This window comes from Miscanthus floridulus, chromosome 8 (assembly GCF_019320115.1).
Source record: "Miscanthus floridulus cultivar M001 chromosome 8, ASM1932011v1, whole genome shotgun sequence".
In the NCBI taxonomy this organism is placed as follows: Eukaryota; Viridiplantae; Streptophyta; class Magnoliopsida; order Poales; family Poaceae; genus Miscanthus; species Miscanthus floridulus.
The window spans coordinates 35,813,777-35,832,103 of record NC_089587.1 but is presented as its reverse complement, the minus strand read 5'-3'; the positions used below and the strand labels follow the sequence as shown (position 1 = coordinate 35,832,103).

Below are 18,327 nucleotides of genomic sequence, written 5' to 3'. Positions count from 1 at the left end.
CAATGATGGAGATGAGTGGGAGGGCTTTGGCTAAGCTCACAAGGTTGCTATGTCAATGCAAATGGCCAAGAGAGTGAGCTAGAGCCGGCCATGGAGCTTAAATAGAAGCCCCCACAAAATAGAGTCATTGGGTTCACCACAGAGCCCTACTCGGGGTGACTGGACATGCTAGTCACGCTGACCGGATACACTAGCCCTAGCTCCAGTTGCTGCCAGACGTCCACGTGTCCCCCGTGTTCAACGTCGATCGCCCGATCCCAATGGTCAAAATCGCCCGCGCCTTCGCTTAAGTGATGATCAAACTCATGACCTTATGACCGAACGCGCCGCTGTAATGTCCAATCGTGCCTACGCTCGAGCCAGCCATGCAGTGATCGGACGCACCGTTCCCCACGGTAGCCCAGCCTCAGATCACTTCCAGTAAGCATCTAGAGCTGATTTTTCTTGATCGGACACGTTAGGTCAAGCATGACCGGACGCGTCGGTGAGTCTGGTCACCTCTGCCTCACTCTATTGCTTGCGTCAGCATACATCACCACCTGACCAGATGCAAGCCCTGTGCATCCGGTCACTTTTACTGTACATCATCCAATCACACGACCGAGCATGCCCTTCTCTGTGTGCCACCTGACCGGACATAGGACCGAGTCCAGTCACTGCCCGAGGCAGAGTCCGGTCAACTCGGGACACCTCCTCCACTTCTCAAACTTTGCCACCCTCTATCAAATGTGCTAACCACCAAGTGTATCACCTTATGCACGTGTGTTAGCATATTTTCACAAACAATTTCAAGGGTGTTAGCACTCACTAGAATCTAAATGCATGTGCAATAAGTTAGAACATCTAGTGGCACTTTGATAACCATATTTTGATACGAGTTTCACCCCTCTTAATAGTATGGCTATCTATCCTAAATGTGATCACACCCACTTGGTGTCTTGATCACCAAACCAAAAAGCTTCTATCAAGTTTCACCTTTGCCTTGAGCTTTTTATTTTTCTCTTTCATCTTTTCTAAGCCCGAGCACTTGATCATCACCATGCCATCACCATCATTATGATCCTAATTTGCTCCATCACTTGAAATGTGCCACCTATCTCATAATCACTAAAGCAATAGGTTAGCACTTAGGGTTTCATCAATTCACCAAAACCAAACTAGAGCTTTCAGCTTGGTCTTCATCTTCAATTTGAGTACCAAATATGTGCTAAGTATACTCCACAATCAAATGGCCTTGTACTCTTTGCTTGTCATGCATCTAGCTCATCTCAAAACCAAACTTAGGTTTCTCAATCATTTATAAACATGTTTCCAACTTAAGGACCTTTTAATCAATCCAATAATTGTCACTTTTCTCGCAGATTCTATACCCTTCAAAGAATAATCCATATCTCCCAATATACAGATTCAAATACCAAAAAATTTGGTGGAGATGTGCTTCACTAAGTCATCTAGTAGCTGTAAAAATGTGATCTTCATTTGACTTAAAGATTGCTACCAGATTTCAATTTTTCCACCACCGCTACATGCTGAAAACTGCTGCACTATAGCTGACAAGATCTACTCCAAAACTTAAGCATCTCTTATCTAATTCTCATGAAATTTATACAGCAACTTATACCACAAGTCTAGAGCATGCATTCCAAATTTCAATCCAATTCAAATAGATTTGATCACTCGAATTCAGACTTGATCATAGCTAGCTCAGTTTTTGCAATTTTGGACAGATTTCAATACTTGAGCTATATTTCACCAAATGTGAATCAAACTAGAACTTAACTTGTTTGAATACTTTCACAAGACATATATCCATTCAATCCACTTACTAAAAGTCATCTTATGAATTTATCCAACTCAAATCAATTCAAATTTGATTACTAAGCAATTTATCCAATCAAACATCTCATAGAAAGCAACATATGCATATATATCCAATTCAATCAACACATATGCACCCAAATAAATGAGATCAACTAGGGATATACCTTGATTAGTTCATGATCATCTATAGCAAGCTTCAACTCAATTATTTGTAAGCCACCAAATAATTCCAATAAATCACCACAACTTGAATATGACACTTGTATGTTGTAGCACTTGGACTTCACTTGTTTTGACTTGGCATTGGGTTTGGATGTGCACTAAGCTTCACAACTTGACTCAATCATATGATGAACAATATGAATTGAATTGAATCAAGCCTCCAATGTTGATGGTACCTACAAACAATTATTCATTTTTTGATGGTACCCAAACTAGTTTGAGTCCTCTCAAGTTAGGAGCAACATACTTAGACATTGCCTTAGTATGGATGGTGGGATGTTTTGCAATAGCAATCAATGATGTACCATTTCCATCCCTTCTAAGCACATTATTATCATCAATTGAAATGGGCTTAGAATTATTACCTAAGGGACATAAATATGCCATGTGTCCTCTTTCCCGGCATGAGTAGCACTTTATCTTTAGTTGAGCCTTCTCTTCCTTGCTCATGTTGTGCTTCTCATTGCCTTGCCTCTTGTGAGTTGCTTGAGCCATCATCTCAAGCTTGGTAGGACACTTTGAGGCAAAGTGTCCCTCATTTTTCACTCAAAGCACTTGATATGGGTGAGGTCTTGTGTTGATCTTGATTTTCTACCTCCCCTTCTTGCCTTCTTCTTCATCATTATTAAGTCACCACCATCTTCTTGGTTGTTCTTAATTTGCTCTTGGGGTGATTCTTCTTGCTCAACTTATGGCTTTGGTTGAGGCTTCACTTGATGCTTCACCAATTGCTTGGTTAGGCACATAGAGGTGAGATGACCCCATGTGCGGCACTTGAAGCGTTTGACATGCTTGAGACTCTCTTTTTCTTTCTTTAACTTGAGCTTCTCTTCATTGGGGCAATCATTTGCAAGATGTCTAACTTCATGGCATTTGAAGCACATAAAACAAGATAGCCTCTCTTTTTCTTGCTTCTTCATCTTTCTTTCTCTTTTTCTTTCAACCTTGGCCATGCTCTTCTTGTTGAATTTGATGCCACACTTGTCACCATAGCTTCTTTGATTCTTCAACATGTGTTCAAAGGTGACTTTGAAGTTGTAGCACCTCTCTAACTTGTTGCTCAAATTCTACAAGACATAAAAGTAGAACACGCATCTATATGTGAAGAACATGGTATATCTAATAAATCATCACAAGAGGTGGATACATGCATCTTGCCTACATCACAAGAGTTAGTCACATGTTGCAATTGATCACTTGACTCATGTGATGAGCTCTCATTCTTTTTAAGTTTCTTTGAAAACACTTTAATAAAAAGAAGCATGTTGTTCTAATAATTCTTCATGAGATGTAAGTAGTGTCTCATGAGTCAATTTTAGCTCACCATGTGAAGAATTAAGAACATCAAGTAAGTGCTTATGTTCTTCACATGAGTTCTTTAGAAATGAGTTTTTATTTTCCAATTTCAATGTTTTAGCTTTCTTATTTTATAAAGACATGGTCATGCTAACAAATCTACTCACAAACTCATCATATGAATCAACATGATCAACCACATTAGCATTTTGTACCTTTGTGTCACCTTGTGACATGAAGCAATGTGGTGAAGATGGAGAGCTTGTTGTGGCATCACAATCATGGCTTGAGCATGAACCATCATCATCAAGATCACCACCAAGTATGCTTGAGGTAGAATCATCATGTGCATCACTTGTGGCATCATCATCAACCTTGTCAAGTTAACTTATGGTAGAACGATCATCATCATCACTTGACCATGAGGTGGAGCAATCTTCCACAATCACCGAATTGTGGTCATGCTCAACACACTCATGCGCCTCCTCCTTATGATCATCCCCCTTCTTGAATTTTTCATCATCACTTGTGGAGGAGTCACCAAAGAAGGCTTGGAGTGCCATCCACATATCATAAGCACTCTTCAAGTCCTACACACGTCTAAAAATATCTTCATGCAAAGCACACGTTAGATAATATTGAGCACGTGTATCAAGTTGTAAGCAATCCTTTTGAGCTTGGGTTAGATTTCTCTTATCCAAAGCATCATGAGAAAAGCCAACAATAATGATCCACCATTCCTTTGGACCCATTGCATGAAAATGATCAAGCATATGGTGTTTCTACCGTGCAAAGTGTGTGACATCAAAAATGTGTCACACTCAACATCTAGCCCGAAGTTCGCCATTCTCTCGGGTCAGTGAAGACCACAAATAAGAGACCTAGCTCTGATACCATGTGCAGGGTCGAGATGGTAGACTAGAGGGTGGTGAATAGTCCTTTCTAAAATTAAACGCACCGACTAATCGAAACAAATGCGGAATTAAAACTATTGATCTAGCCAAGACTATACCCCCTCTATCTAAGTTTCAAACACCTTACAAGGAACCTAAATAGGCAACAAAGGTGTCGGGCTAGCTAGAGCTCACCTAATCAATTCTAGAGTAAGGTCACATAAACCTATGCACTAGTACTTTGTCAACCGGGGAGCTCCTACATATGCTAGTAATACAAAAGAACAAAGCTCCTAATATCACTAGCAATGCTCAATAACAAGGCTACACAAGCCAAAATAGAGAGCGCAAACTATTTAGCTACATAAACTAAGCAATGTGATTAACAAGGTTACTAAAACCAAATCAACCACGCAAGGAAGCTACTTTTATGCTACACAAGCAAGAAGGTAACTAGCAAGCTACACAAGCTAACTAATTATAAGAGCAACTACACAAGCACAATGTAAAGAATGTAAGTACAAGCTTGTGTTAGGAAATTGCAGACCAATGAGAAGAACAATGTTGACATGGTGCTTTTTCTTCTGAGGTTCACGTATTTACCAATACGCTAGTCCCCGTTGTGTCAACCGCTCACTTAGTGCTTCGACGGCTAATTGGCATCACCCGCCAAGCCCACATGTTGGGCACCGCAAGAACCTATCCACAAGTGAGGGTAGCTCAATGACATGCTCAACTAGAGTTGCTCTTCACGGCTCCCGCGGGGCGAGCACAATACCCCTCACAATCACTTCTCTGGATCATCGCACAATCTTCTTTGCGTGCTTCAACGGAGACCACCACTAAGTCATCTAGGAGGTGACAACCTCCAAGAGTAACAAGCATCATTGGCTTATAACTCGATCACCTAGTGCCACTCGATGCAACCTCACGATGCAATCGCACTAGAATCGCACTCACACTCTATCGGATGATCACTATCAATCGTATGTGAGTTAGAGGGCTCCCAAGCACACCTACACAAGCTACCAAGGCTTAAGGGTGCTCAGCAACCAGTCCAAGGTTGAGCTCCACCTCTATTTATAGCCCCTAAGCCAAATAGAGCCGTTGGAGCAAAGTTGCTGGTTTCTGCGAGGGCACCAGACATGGCGGTGCCCCTCCCAATGGTTAAATTCCAATGGCTAGTCACCGAATAGGGGTGGCGGTGACCACCTAGGCCAACCCTCAAGAAAACCATCTCTTTGGAAAATTAGGGCGGTGCACCGCCATCACCATGGTAGTGACCCCCTGCCCTCAACACCGAACTCGCCAGCCTCAGGTAAAAAATAGCAGTGCCGCCGGACAGGGCAAGGCGGTGCACTACCCCTGGCACGACGGTGAACACCGGTGACCAAGTCACCCACGCTCGTGCGAGACAGCCGTCCAACTGGTCACCGAACACAAGGGGGTGGTGCCACCACCAAGGCAGGGTGGTGCCACCTCCTTCACTGCTGTTCTCGGCCATGGCCAAACAGTCACCGCCACTGGGGTGGCGGTGCACCGGACAGGTAGGGGCAGTGCCTCCAGGGCAGCCCCTCGAGCTCGGTTTCGCCTCCTTTCTTCACATTTTGACCTCTCCTTTGCAAATATGCTAACACCACCAAGTGTTCACCATCTTGTGCACGTGTGTTAGCTTTTCACAAATATTTTCCAAATGATTAGCACTCTTTTCTCAATGCCACTCAATCCTAACACGTATGCAAAGTCAGATCACTCAAGTGGCACTAGATGACCGATATGCAAACAAGTTTGTCCCTCTTAATAGTATGGCCATCTATCTTAAACCCGGTCATAAACTTCTCTACACACCTATGACCGGTAAAATGAAATGCCCTATAGATTATACCTTTGCCTTGCGCATTTCATTCCATCTCCTCTGATGTTAATGCAACAGATGCACCAATCATATCATAAATGATATGATCCACTTCATATCATCACGTGACCGTATTGGTTCATCGATCTTGACTTCACTTGCTCTTCACCGTTGCTTTGGTCCATCGACGCCAAGTCATCACTCAACTTGCCCTTCACACTTGCAACCGATCCATCAAGCCAAGTCTTGTCTTGATCTTCTCCACCTTAGTCACATGACTCCATGTCATGTCTCATATGAAATGAGCTCCTTCATCACATGTGTGAACCTTGCAACATATCCAAGCTATTTCGCCTCCATGGCATAGGTTGCTCACACATGATGTACTTGTGGACTAATGACCTGTGTCTCTCACTCAAACACATATTAGTCCACCTAAGGTTGTCACTCAATTACCAAAACTGACCTTCCAGAGCGTAGATGGACCTGTTGGGCCAATCGCTGTGCTGGTTTAGGAATATGTCCGGAAGGACACGTCCGAACGGACGCCCTCACCATCGCATTAGCCTCTGCTAAAAAAATAGAGCATTAGCCATTTTTTATCTCCTAAAATTACCATTGTAGATCTAGAACCAATTTTAGATGTCTCATCATCTATAAACTTTCAAAGCCGTGACTAGCCAAAATTGTTGTTATAGTTTCGCTATTGTCATCGTTGAAACAAAGACAATGCATAGTTAAAAGAAATTTTAGAAAGGGTGTAGGAGAGTAAGATGTTTAGAGCATCTCCGAGAGAACCCAATATTTTCTTTCTAAAAACATAGAGTTTTACAACTCCTAAAAAAGTATTAGAAGGAATAAAGAAAGCAGTCTCCGAGAGTTTCTAATAATACAGTCCTAAGACAATTTTACATCAGGAATCCTATATTATTTCTAAAGTATCGTAACCACTTTTATATATTCTTTCTCTCTTGTACATTTGCATCCGGAACCCTTTTCCTACTCTTTATTCTTTTCACGCCCTTCGTTGACCGACAAACACACACGTGGAGGGAAGATACGCGCGACTCGAAAGCGCATAACTTTACGTGGAACATGGTGACTTTTCGCAAGTTCTAAAAAAATAGGGGATGGATTAGGAGTTGTTAGAGGAGAGTTTTTTCTCATCTTGCTAAAAAATAGGGATTTAGGGAACTCTTAGAGATGTTCTTAGTGTTGATTTTTTTTTAAGATCTCACAGCGGTTATTTAGACAGATTTGAATTTTTTAGGGAGTAGAATACCTGGGAGGGGTGAAGTAAACAAGTATAATTTTTCCATTTGGACGAAGTCCACTTTAACAACAGCATATCTCCAATTTTCTTGTTTCTTGAGCCCTTCATCAAAAACAGCCCGTACTTTCTCGTGTAGTCGTGTGTGACCGCCGGCGCCGGCGCCGGCGCCGCCCTAATCCAGGTCCCTACTCCCTAGGTCTTCGTTGGATCCTTCGCTGTCGATGAGATCCCACCAGGTATCGGCACCCTTTCTCCCTTCCTGCTGTGCGAACCCTAACTTGTTATGTGGCTATTTGTATTTGGATCTGATCGAAGTGTATCCATGGCCACTAACTTCGATTTTTTTTTTTTTTGCCAAAAATATTGAGTCCCATGTTCTCTACTTGCCCCTGGTCTGGAACTTCATTTTATTTATTCACTTTTAAGTTCTGAACTTCTGATGCATTCTGTTTCTACCAAATGGCCAATTAGTCATGTGCTAATCCTTTTTATGTTCTAGAAATGTTATACAACCCATGTGTATTTTAGCGAAAGAAAATACATAGATTTTTTCTCTCTATCCCTCTCTCTTTTCAACTGTAGTCGACGTGACTGAGCGCGTCGTGCGTACAGCAGCGATGCCTTTGTTGCCTTGCGCGACGCTACACGCCTGCGCCACAGCAACTGCCAGACCGCAGAGTTCTTGCCAAGCTACACCGGCCTGCAGAAAAAAAAAAACTGCCGACTGGGAACTTTTTTTATTTTCTTGTCCTCGCGTAGAAAAAAATTGTTTCCTGTGGATTTGTGATCTTGTGATTTATGATTGTCTAGAGGTAAAAGAAAGTTGGAGGTAGAAGAAGACTGGAGGTAGAAGGGGATGGAGGCTGTTGGATCTTAATTCTATGATGTAAAAAAATTCATGTGATAAAACTGTATAAAACACATGGTTGTTAGGTAGACAGACTCTTTATGTTCTCATTTATGCCTTCTCAGTAATGGCGTTGCCAATCTCAACAAGACGCTATCAGCAATTTCCTTTAGTACAAAACAATGGTGAGCATTTGTAGTCATGTTCTGTTACTTGATCACAAATGTTTTTATTCTCTACATTCTCGGTTGCTGGAAATGAAATGTTCACGTAATTCTTCAGTATACAAAACTGGTTCTGAAAAAGAAAATTTCCAACAAGTTATCCCAGAGAAAATAAGAGCCATTTGGAAGAGACTGCAAGCCTCTGTTGTAATATTGTATGTATCCACTGTATTTAAGATGAACTGGCTGCATGTTGGTGCGCAAGCTAATCATTTTGTCTGATCAACTTCACTAAGTACTTCTGGACTAGCCTTGATTATTTTATTCTAGTTAGCTTTATCATTTGCTTTTCTGAAAAGTACATATTTTAGCAACTAACAGATCAATGATACCCTTCTTTGGTTTATTGTGACATTTGAGTATGTTAGTATTCACTGCAGTATATCAATAATCATGTGGTTTTGCACAAATAGTACTTCAACTCACTTCCTTTATATGCTCTACCACCTTACCCTGTCTTTTCCCACACAGGACTTCCAAGAATTTCTAGAGTAAAAATGTCATGCTTGGGAACAAACCAAAGTAACCATCATTCTCATACCGTCGTATCTTCATCGCCTAGTTGTGGAGATACCAGAAAGATCCACCCTGTAGTCAAAATGTGTGGCATCACATCGGCTAGAGATGCAGAAATGGCTGTAAAGGCAGGAGCTGAACTTATAGGCATGATACTGTGGCCCAACTCTAAACGCTCTGTCTCTTTGTTGGAGGCAAAAGAAATATCAAGAGTTGCACAATCTTATGGTGCTGAATCAGTTGGTGTCTTTGTGGATGATAATGAAGATACAATACTACGAGTGTCTAATTCATGCGACCTTAACTTTGTCCAGGTTCGATTTAGAAATGCTGTAGCCTATGTTGTTTACGCTGGTTATGACTATTATTTACACACTCCAGAATTTTTATTATGCAGCTTCATGGTGATGAATCTCGTGCATTGGTTCATACTCTTTCAAAGAACAATCGTATCATTTATGAACTAAATGCTGATGACAATGGAAAACTAATCAACGCTCCTGACATGGAATATGAACTTGATTGGTACTTAGTGGACAGTGCAAAAGGCGGAAGGTTAGATCTTGCTCTTATTGCTTCTATAATCCCATGTTTGCTCGATGTGCTAAAATTAGTTCTGTTTGTTCTACAACAAGGAAATCATATGATTGTAATTAAAACCCAAAAGAGATAGTTGAGGCAACTGATCATTCAACTGTCCGTGATGTGAATACTCACTAAATTCAGCGTTATTATATTGCATTACTTCATTGCAAAAGCAGTATCTTGTCATTCCTTACTCTATAATTCGTAGAGAAGTTCTCTTGGATTGTATGCTAGCTAATGGACATATTTCTATATGACAAATGCGACCAATTTTCATTTGCAGTGGAAAGGGATTCAATTGGCAGAAGTTCCAAATGCCGTCTGTCAAAAGCAAGAATGGATGGCTGTTAGCTGGAGGGCTTCATGCAGATAATGTTTGTGAAGCCTTTTCTGCTCTGAAGCCAAATGGTGTTGATGTTAGCAGTGGCATATGTGCTCCTGATGGTATCCAAAAAGATGCAGACAGGATTGATTCCTTCATAAGCAATGTAAAATCCCTGAACTTCCTATCATAAGGTCATTTGCTGGTCGAGAGCTTAGTTTTATATCATTTGCTCACTCCGCGGAATCCCTGAATTACTGCAACCTGAAGGCAAGCTGTCGAAATTGCGCTTGGGGATGAGGGGAAAATTAGTGATTGAATTTTTGAAGAGTGAGCATATGTATCACCGTTTATTGTTGAGTGTAGCAAACTCCTTAGTGAAGGTAAGATGTTGAAATTGCACTTGAGGCTAGTGATTAAATTTTTGAATCTGAATATTATATGTATCACTGTTTGTATTTGTGGATTTTGTACGCATGTCCAGTTCAAACGCAAAAATAAAAACACATTGCACAATCTGACAAAATCCCTGCAGTAAACGATATACATATTATGACTTTAGTTATAACTGGAAAATTTTCATTACCTGTATCTTGATCAAATTCGTCGTCTGCTATGTCAGCTAGCATTTGATACGAGCAAAGAGTAGTGCCACCATGGTTTTTGTTAGGCAACAAACAGGGGTGGTGTAACCTGAAGCTGGTTATTGGAAGGTAACATGAAATCGCTTCAATTTCTATGGACTTGGGAACCTGAGTTTTGCCTGAAAGAGCACATTTGCTGGTAAAAGCGAGACAAAAAACATATAGAACATGAATACTGACGTTCTCGAAAAAAAACATGAATACTGGTGAATCACAATTTCGAGTCGAAGCATCCCATGCCAAAAATTTCTCTGACGAGAAACCTAGTTTTGACTTTCAAGCGTCCTTTTTTTTTGAAATTAATATATGAAGTAAAGTCGATTACATAGTTAACCTACATCGACTAGCATACAGGGCCCCAACCGCACCGATTACACTTGAAGATTTTCTCAACAGTCCCTTGAATTCAAGCTGACAGAAATGGCCTCAGTTAAATGATGGCAACATTAACTTCCAAAGGAGCAGCCTTTCTGGGAACATCAACTTCATATGTCAACCAAGTAAATGCCTAAGGAACAGAATCAGTGGTTGCCCTCTGATGGCTGTGCATAGGAGAACGCAGGCGGCTGTGGAGCAGTCGGTGGAGCTGGAGGAGCACCAGAAGTCGTACCTGCGGGTGCTGATGGGTTCGCTTGGTAAATGGCTGGAGGTGCTGCACTGTTAGGAATGGGGGCACCTGGGACTCCAGATGTTGGAGGCGGAAGCGTTGGAGGCCTTGGGAGTGGGGCCATCTGCATCGGCATAGAACCAGGTGGAGCGCCTGGTTGTGGCATGGAGCCAGGTGGGGCGCCTGGTTGCGGCATGGAGCCAGGTGGGCCGCCTGGTTGCGGCATGGTTGGTGGGCCGCCTGCATATCCTGGCACATTTGAAAAAACAGTAACACAAAGTAGCTATTGTTAGGTTCGAATAAGTGAAATCGATATGGAAAATGTAAAGAAAACTCTTCCAAAGGCCAACTTATCAGCTGTGTAACTCAGCACAACATTAAGCAACTCCCTCCATCCACAAGTATAAGCATTTCTAGGAATTTTAGGGCAGTTGAGGAAGAGAAATGATTGTGGTAACCCTCAATCAATCGCTAAGATTACTGAGACGCCGTTGCCTTTACAGAGATGCCAGAAATAGAAGACTCCAACACCAACATCACGTTGATGCAAACAAGTATTTTTTTTTAGTTATGAGGGAGATAGGGTTGATGACGCAGCGGATGTCTGTGGACAAATTTTGAACGCTAGTAGTAAATAAGGACGAGGGAGAGGGAGATAAACGTAGTACCATGTTTGAGATAAACGTGAATACAAAAAAATATCAGAGTACTCTAATCTAAGCATTTTAGATAGATCTCCAATTCTCCACTCATCACAAACCACGTGATTAATTGCTTTGGCAAAGGTAAAAAACTGGGGTAGTTTTTGAGAATACATTTACAGCTTGTTCTAAAAATTCTGTTTCGTTCCCCAGAAAAAATATCAGTACAGAACAGTTTGCTCATATTGGTTTCCTCGCATAAAATAAAGATCAGTTTCTTCTGGATTGGAACTGTGCAAAGGGTTTAGAGATCGCTTAAAGTCACTAGTAACTACAAATCAGGATGTACCCAAAACAAATCAAATCCATGAAATCTCATGATACAAAATAAACCAAACCTAATTAACCGACATATGGTAGGTAACAAGCGCCTTATATACCGATGCCCTATTAAGTAACATGAAAATAATTAATGCACTGTGCAGATACATGCAGAAGAACCTGATTCGGGCCATAACAAACAAGTAGCATTCTTTGCAGAACATTGAACTTTTGATGTTTGTTCTGCTAAGGTTGGAGGCAGGGGTAAATGTAGTTATTTCGTCTTCAATGAAGAAAGCAATATCGAATTAATGGGAAATGAGGCATAAATGGGTTATAGACATGTACACATAGTAGCCATCATAATACATGCTAGTAATCATGATGAATGATACAAACAGCAGCCCTATTTACCTGGAATACCTGGAGCTGGTAAAATCGGGGGCCTAACTCCTGGCATCAAGTGTGCTTGAGGGAATCCATGAGGCATGCCAGGGGTTGGCAGAATTGGAAGATGAGGGCGGGCCACAGCTCCTGGGAATGCAAGCAGATGTTGGTTGAAAGGGGCACCTGCCTGGAAAGCTGCAGCTTGTCCAAGATGCTCCTTGATTCTTTGATCAATTAAACTTTGAGTTTGCTGCTCCTCAAATTGCTGATAGTAGGTTCGAACATTTGCCTAGAATATTTCAAATAAGGTTGAGCAACATTTTATAGATGAATAGGCACCAAAAAACTAAGTTGGGACTATGGAGATTATACAAAGAATAAAATAAATACCTTGTGTTTGTATCCAGCATTGTGTTGTTTCCGGACAGATGGCTGCAACATTTTTTACAAAGTAGTCAACTCACGTTTCAAAAAGAAGACGAGAAATAAAGAGTACATGGTAGCAATGAGGAGACAGCATTCATGGATCTTTACAGTTTGCAGAAGCAACTATGGGCCTCTTTGGCAGGGCTCCGGTGGCTCCGACTCCCGCACCTGTCGGCCGCCCATGGGCCGATATGTGCCAGGCGGAGCCGGAGCCGCGGAGCCCGAAAAACGAGCTTCTCCGGCTCCGCCTCTGTCTGTGAGAGAGGATAGGAGGAGAGAGAAAAACAGCTCCGGTGAACAGTAGCCCCCTGTCGGCCCATGGGCGGCCGACAGGTGCGGAGGGGCGGGAGCCGGAGCCCTGCCAAAGAGGGCCTATGTTGAAATCACTTGTATGCAAGGTATGAAAGTCTAAAAGGGAGAACACCTATTTTAATTCAGGAAGCCAAGAGAACTGTAGTTTGTGAATATCTCATACATTATGCAAGCTTGAATAGGCGGCTACCTAGTGCACTGATATATAAAGGATGGCGCACTGCAGTCTATATTGAGCATCAATAATTTCAAGGACCACGCAATGTCACAAAATATTCTTAGGGAGTTGGAAACATAATTGAACTGAGCCACTGAGATGAACAAGTGGCATAAACAACTCTTATTTCGCTTATGTTCGTTAAAGCATGGCAGCAACACAACTTATGCTTAGATTAGATTACTGCATGCAATCCTAAGGAAACCTACACAGAAATGACGAGCCTGCTACATGTCTGTAGCCTTATAAAATTGAAGCACAACAAGACACTCACCGAGTCATGGGTCAGGTAGGTGTCGCAGTAGTCACAGTAATACCTGCACGGTAAGAACAAGAGAGAAGTCAGAACACGAGCTAGGACATAAATCGAAAAGAACATATACAACAACGCAGCACAGACAGAGGCAGGTAGTATCATCTAACTGGCTCCCGGTGAGCAAACCCAGACCCCAATCACACCGCACCGTGGAATCAACCAGCGAGATCTAGGCGCAAATCATGGAACACCAGTGCTAGGGTTTCAACGCCTATCACCCCCCACCCCACAACCGCACCCCCGCGGATGGACATATGGGCGCAAGTTGAGTAGACAAGACGAAGAAGCACTCACCGAGGCATCGCAGCGGCGGAGGACGGCAGCGGCGGAGAAGGGGATCGCGTCTCGGTCGAGAACGGAGTCGGAGGCTCGGAGCAAGAGCACCAGTCTGCTGCGCCCTAAACCCTTGCCAATACGAGCCGCTCGAGAGTTCCAGCCTTCCAGGACCCTTAAAGGGCTGGGCCGGTCAGTGGCAAGTAGGCCCATCCAATTCGGGCTCGATGACGGCCCATAAGCTGAATCCTGACCACCGGCCACCGCCCCTGCGTAGCGAGTAGAGTACTTCGCCCTCGTCATTCGTCAAGGCGCAGCGCAGCCGCCGCTGGCGGCCAGAGATGGCGCGTCGCGGTGCACAGCTCCTGGTGGCACGGGGGATCTCCTCGTCGCCGTGCCTTTCTCGGAGGATCAAGCAAACGGGTGAGGCGCGTCTTCCTTGTTTCACTTATTTCGGTTTCCTAGCTCGCTTTCGAGGAATTTCGGGTAGTGTCAGTACCCTGCCTATCAGTGTGTGCTTAGCACATTTTTAGATTTCGCATGAAGTTTTAATGAGAACTAGATTGATCTAAGTAAGGTCGGATTTATAGAGATCAGACAAAATCGAAAGCAGTGTTGTGGTAGTGGGGCTATGAATTTGGGATGGATGTAGATTTGTGTTGGGAAACATGCTTTCAACTACCTGGTGTATCCAAAAGTAAAAAAAAACGATGGATTATTTTGACATGTCACCAGAATGCGGAACAGACACTAGTGAGGAGTCGCGGACTCGCGATGTACTGTATATGCAACAAAAAATGTATTGCACTTTGTTTTATTTGGGCTCTGTTAGAGTTTGTGGGAATTCCCAACCTCAGCTTTATAATTGCAAGAGGGAAGATATTACACAAGTCAGATTTGATGAATTGCTGACACATAATATGTCTGTTGATATTTAGCAATGTAATAATGTGAAATTTGCTATGCTTAGTATGAGTAAATTAATTCATATGTTAAATCAGTACCAGAAACCAAGTAGAATGAATTTCCAACAAACATAGTTCACAAGTTGTCCTTCCAGATTAGAAGCTGAAGCCAGTCTTGATTTGACGTGCGTTTTGTTAGTTTTAGTTTTAAACCAAAAAAAAAAAGCTTTTCTAATGATGACTGATGCTACGTTTTTTCTTACTATCTTTTCCCCTTTCCTTGACCACTCTTGATTTTTTGGCTTTCAGAAAGTGAGATTGTTCGGATGTTTCATCCTCCAGTTCGTCAGAGTGAGGAAGCAATAGCAACCACTGTGCCAAGATACGCGCATTCTGTGCGTGTCTTGGATGAGAGGTTCATTAGGATCCTGAAGATATTCAAGTGGGGCCCTGATGCTGAGAAGGCACTGGAGGTTCTCATGCTTAGAGTTGATCACTGGTTGGTACGGGAGGTTATGAAAACTGACATTGGGGTCAACGTGAAGATGCAGTTCTTCAGATGGGCTGCAAAGCGGAGGAATTATGAGCATGACACATCCACTTACATGGCATTGATACGTTGTTTGGAAGTAGTAGAGCAGTATGGTGAGATGTGGAAGATGATCCAAGAGATGGTACGGAATCCCATTTGTGTTGTCACCCCAACAGAGCTGTCAGAGGTAGTTCGGATGCTGGGGAATGCTAAGATGGTCAGCAAGGCAATTGCAATCTTCTACCAGATCAAAACGCGGAAGTGTCAGCCAACTGCGCAGGCATATAACAGCATGATAATAATGTTGATGCATGAGGGCCAACATGAGAAAGTCCATGAACTATACAATGAGATGAGGACTGAGGGTCATTGCTTCCCAGACACTATGACGTACAGCGCACTGATTTGTGCTTTCTGCAAACTAAGTTGCAGTGATTCAGCAATTCAGTTGTTGAATGAGATGAAGGAGAACGGAATGCAGCCAACTACCAAGATATATACAATGTTAATAGCTTTGTTCTTCAAATTGGATGATGTTCATGGAGCATTGAGTTTGTTTGAAGAGATGAGGCATCAGTATTGCCGACCGGATGTATTTACTTACACTGAGTTGATCAGGGGCCTTGGTAAAGCTGGCAGAATAGATGAAGCGTATCACTTCTTCTATGAAATGCAGCGAGAAGGCTGCAGGCCAGACACGGTTGTTACGAACAATATGATAAATTTCTTAGGCAAGGCTGATCGTTTGGATGATGCTATGAAGTTGTTTCAGGAGATGGGAACATTGCGGTGCATTCCTAGTGTGGTGACATACAATACTATCATAAAAGCACTTTTTGAATCAAAATCTCGTGCTTCTGAGGTTCCGTCTTGGTTTGAGAGAATGAAGGAAAGTGGAATCTCCCCCAGTTCATTTACCTATTCTATCCTGATTGATGGATTCTGCAAAACCAACAGGATGGAGAAGGCCATGATGCTACTGGAGGAGATGGATGAAAAGGGTTTCCCTCCATGTCCAGCGGCATATTGCAGCCTGATTGATGCTCTTGGAAAAGCTAAGCGCTATGATCTTGCTTGTGAGCTTTTTCAGGAACTAAAGGAAAATTGCGGCTCGTCCAGTGCTCGGGTGTATGCAGTTATGATTAAACACTTAGGAAAGGCTGGACGGCTTGATGATGCTATAAATATGTTTGACGAAATGAACAAACTTGGTTGTGTTCCTGATGTTTATGCGTACAATGCTCTCATGTCCGGATTAGCAAGAACGGGCATGCTTGATGAAGCTCTTAGTACAATGAGAAGAATGCAAGAGCATGGGTGTATTCCTGATATCAATTCATACAATATTGTCCTTAACGGGCTGGCAAAAACGGGAGGACCTCATCATGCAATGGAGATGCTTTCTAACATGAAACAATCTACAGTAAGACCTGATGTTGTCTCTTATAATACTGCCCTTGGTGCCTTGAGTCATGCTGGCATGTTTGAGGAGGCAGCAAAGCTGATGGAAGAGATGAACACATTGGGGTTTGAGTACGATCTTATTACATATTCGTCTATACTTGAAGCTATTGGAAAGGTTGATCATGAATATACTGGCCAAGGTTGCTGATGGGCAATAGATAGTGTTGTTTGTTTTCGACATAACACACCTAAATGCAGGCTTTCTTTCTTGATAAAATATTCTTTAGGAGAGCTTTATCTGTTTGCATGTGTGAAAAGATGTGCCTCATGCTTACTCAGGTGGATTGTTGTAAAAAAGAAATACCGAAGGCTGAAACTGATGAAACTGTAAAGGTGTATATTTCACTAATTGATCATGTCTCATGTATTGTCCAGTCCTATTACTTTTGAGTATCTTTTGCTAATACACAATTACAAGTCTAACTACAGTTAGTTTTTACGAAAGTGCGAATCATCTGACAGTTTTTCCTGAAAGATTTGAGATCATTGAAGCACAAGCCTAACTACTGTATGTTGAGATGTTTCTTCAGCAACCCACATTCACAAGTATACATTCCTGAAGTCCAAGCAGCTGTTACTGTGCACAACTCTGTTTTTTTCAATCATTCTATTACAGTGAAAGAAAAATATGGAACACTTATTTGTCACACATTTCTCTTGTGTGGCCATGTCCTCGATTTGGACATGGATAAAAGATAAATCCTGGTTTCCTTTTGATGTTGGCACTGCTGAAAGCCTAAAACTGACTTTTATTTCCGGTTACTACTCTAATGGGGCCAATGTCTGGACTTCTTTTGTTTCATGGTAGCATCAAGATGTTCCATGGAAAAGAAAGGTTCCTGGGTCAAGCTATGTAGGCATCCACATTGCAGATCTACCTTCCGCTACTATCATGTAAAGCAAGATTCCATTCCACCGAAAGACAATGCAAGAGCAAGAAGGCAAGTTTGGGATCAACACTGCTCTGGAGGCACATGAAGTTGCATGCTTAACTATTAGCCTCTGACAGAGCCTCTTGTTACTGAGATTCCTGTATAAACTGTGCATGTATGGTCCTTGCCATATACAGACACGCTCATGCATTTGAGCACAGCTCAACGGCATGTGAACAATCACATTGTTTTCTGAAAGTGGATGTCATCACATGACCGATTCGTGCATTTGTTTCTGAATCCTGGTCCTGACCATGGTCACACCTGGGCCAGCTGATGGGGCCAGTGATGGGAAGATAAGGATTTCGTAAAAAAGAACTGGTCATGTAAAATTTAGTTAGGATTCAAACTCAATTATTTCCACTGTCAAATCTGAATTATTTATGCACGTACCATGCGTTACCGATGTATAAATTCAAGTTCGACTCAAACATCAACTCAGCCTGACATATCAGAGTCATGGGATGATCAACATACCATATGTGGCACTAGCTAT

At 42.3% G+C, this 18,327-nt stretch overlaps 3 protein-coding genes across 5 annotated transcripts; 2 read left to right on the top strand and 1 right to left on the bottom strand.

Annotated features, from left to right (window-relative positions):
* The first annotated feature begins 7,497 nt into the window (after positions 1–7,497).
* On the top strand, positions 7,498–10,370 carry LOC136471600 (N-(5'-phosphoribosyl)anthranilate isomerase 1, chloroplastic-like). 2 transcript variants are annotated; one of them, XM_066469346.1, is made up of 5 exons: positions 7,511–7,596; positions 8,333–8,392; positions 8,903–9,261; positions 9,345–9,502; positions 9,816–10,370. In XM_066469346.1, the coding sequence occupies exons 2-5, from the start codon at positions 8,335–8,337 to the stop codon at positions 10,045–10,047; spliced, it is 807 nt and encodes a 268-aa protein (XP_066325443.1). In that variant the 5' UTR covers positions 7,511–7,596; positions 8,333–8,334; the 3' UTR covers positions 10,048–10,370. The 2 variants fall into 2 exon arrangements, with proteins under 2 accessions (XP_066325444.1, XP_066325443.1); XM_066469347.1 differs by lacking the exon at positions 8,333–8,392 and having other exon boundaries at positions 7,498–7,596.
* A 375-nt stretch (positions 10,371–10,745) lies between these two features.
* On the bottom strand, positions 10,746–14,136 carry LOC136471599 (U1 small nuclear ribonucleoprotein C-2-like). Of its 2 annotated transcripts, none has more exons than XM_066469345.1 (5): positions 14,020–14,136; positions 13,684–13,726; positions 12,845–12,886; positions 12,491–12,743; positions 10,746–11,354 (listed from the first exon to the last, which is right to left on the bottom strand). In XM_066469345.1, exons 1-5 carry the CDS (start codon positions 14,025–14,027, stop codon positions 11,020–11,022), a joined length of 681 nt encoding a protein of 226 aa, XP_066325442.1. In that variant the 5' UTR covers positions 14,028–14,136; the 3' UTR covers positions 10,746–11,019. The 2 variants fall into 2 exon arrangements, with proteins under 2 accessions (XP_066325442.1, XP_066325441.1); XM_066469344.1 differs by having other exon boundaries at positions 10,748–11,354; positions 12,482–12,743.
* Positions 14,137–14,288: 152 nt separating this feature from the next.
* LOC136471598 (pentatricopeptide repeat-containing protein At3g16010-like) lies at positions 14,289–17,271 on the top strand. The gene is made up of 2 exons (XM_066469343.1): positions 14,289–14,421; positions 15,213–17,271. Exons 1-2 carry the CDS (start codon positions 14,340–14,342, stop codon positions 17,045–17,047), a joined length of 1,917 nt encoding a protein of 638 aa, XP_066325440.1. The 5' UTR covers positions 14,289–14,339; the 3' UTR covers positions 17,048–17,271.
* Positions 17,272–18,327: the final 1,056 nt, after the last annotated feature.

Bases quoted from the DNA above. Each gene is read 5' to 3' on its own strand.
- LOC136471599 (XM_066469344.1), bottom strand. The intron at 12,887-13,683 runs GTGAGTGTCTTG...AAAATGTTGCAG, and splicing joins CCTACCTGACCCATGACTCG to CCATCTGTCCGGAAACAACA. The intron at 12,744-12,844 runs GTATTTATTTTA...GAAATATTCTAG, and splicing joins ATGCTGGATACAAACACAAG to GCAAATGTTCGAACCTACTA.
- LOC136471600 (XM_066469346.1), top strand. From the start codon at position 8,335: ATGGCGTTGCCAATCTCAACAAGACGCTATCAGCAATTTCCTTTAGTA. The intron at 9,262-9,344 runs GTTCGATTTAGA...TTTATTATGCAG, and splicing joins GCGACCTTAACTTTGTCCAG to CTTCATGGTGATGAATCTCG. The intron at 9,503-9,815 runs GTTAGATCTTGC...TTTCATTTGCAG, and splicing joins GACAGTGCAAAAGGCGGAAG to TGGAAAGGGATTCAATTGGC.
- LOC136471598 (XM_066469343.1), top strand. From the start codon at position 14,340: ATGGCGCGTCGCGGTGCACAGCTCCTGGTGGCACGGGGGATCTCCTCG. The intron at 14,422-15,212 runs GTGAGGCGCGTC...TTTGGCTTTCAG, and splicing joins TCGGAGGATCAAGCAAACGG to AAAGTGAGATTGTTCGGATG.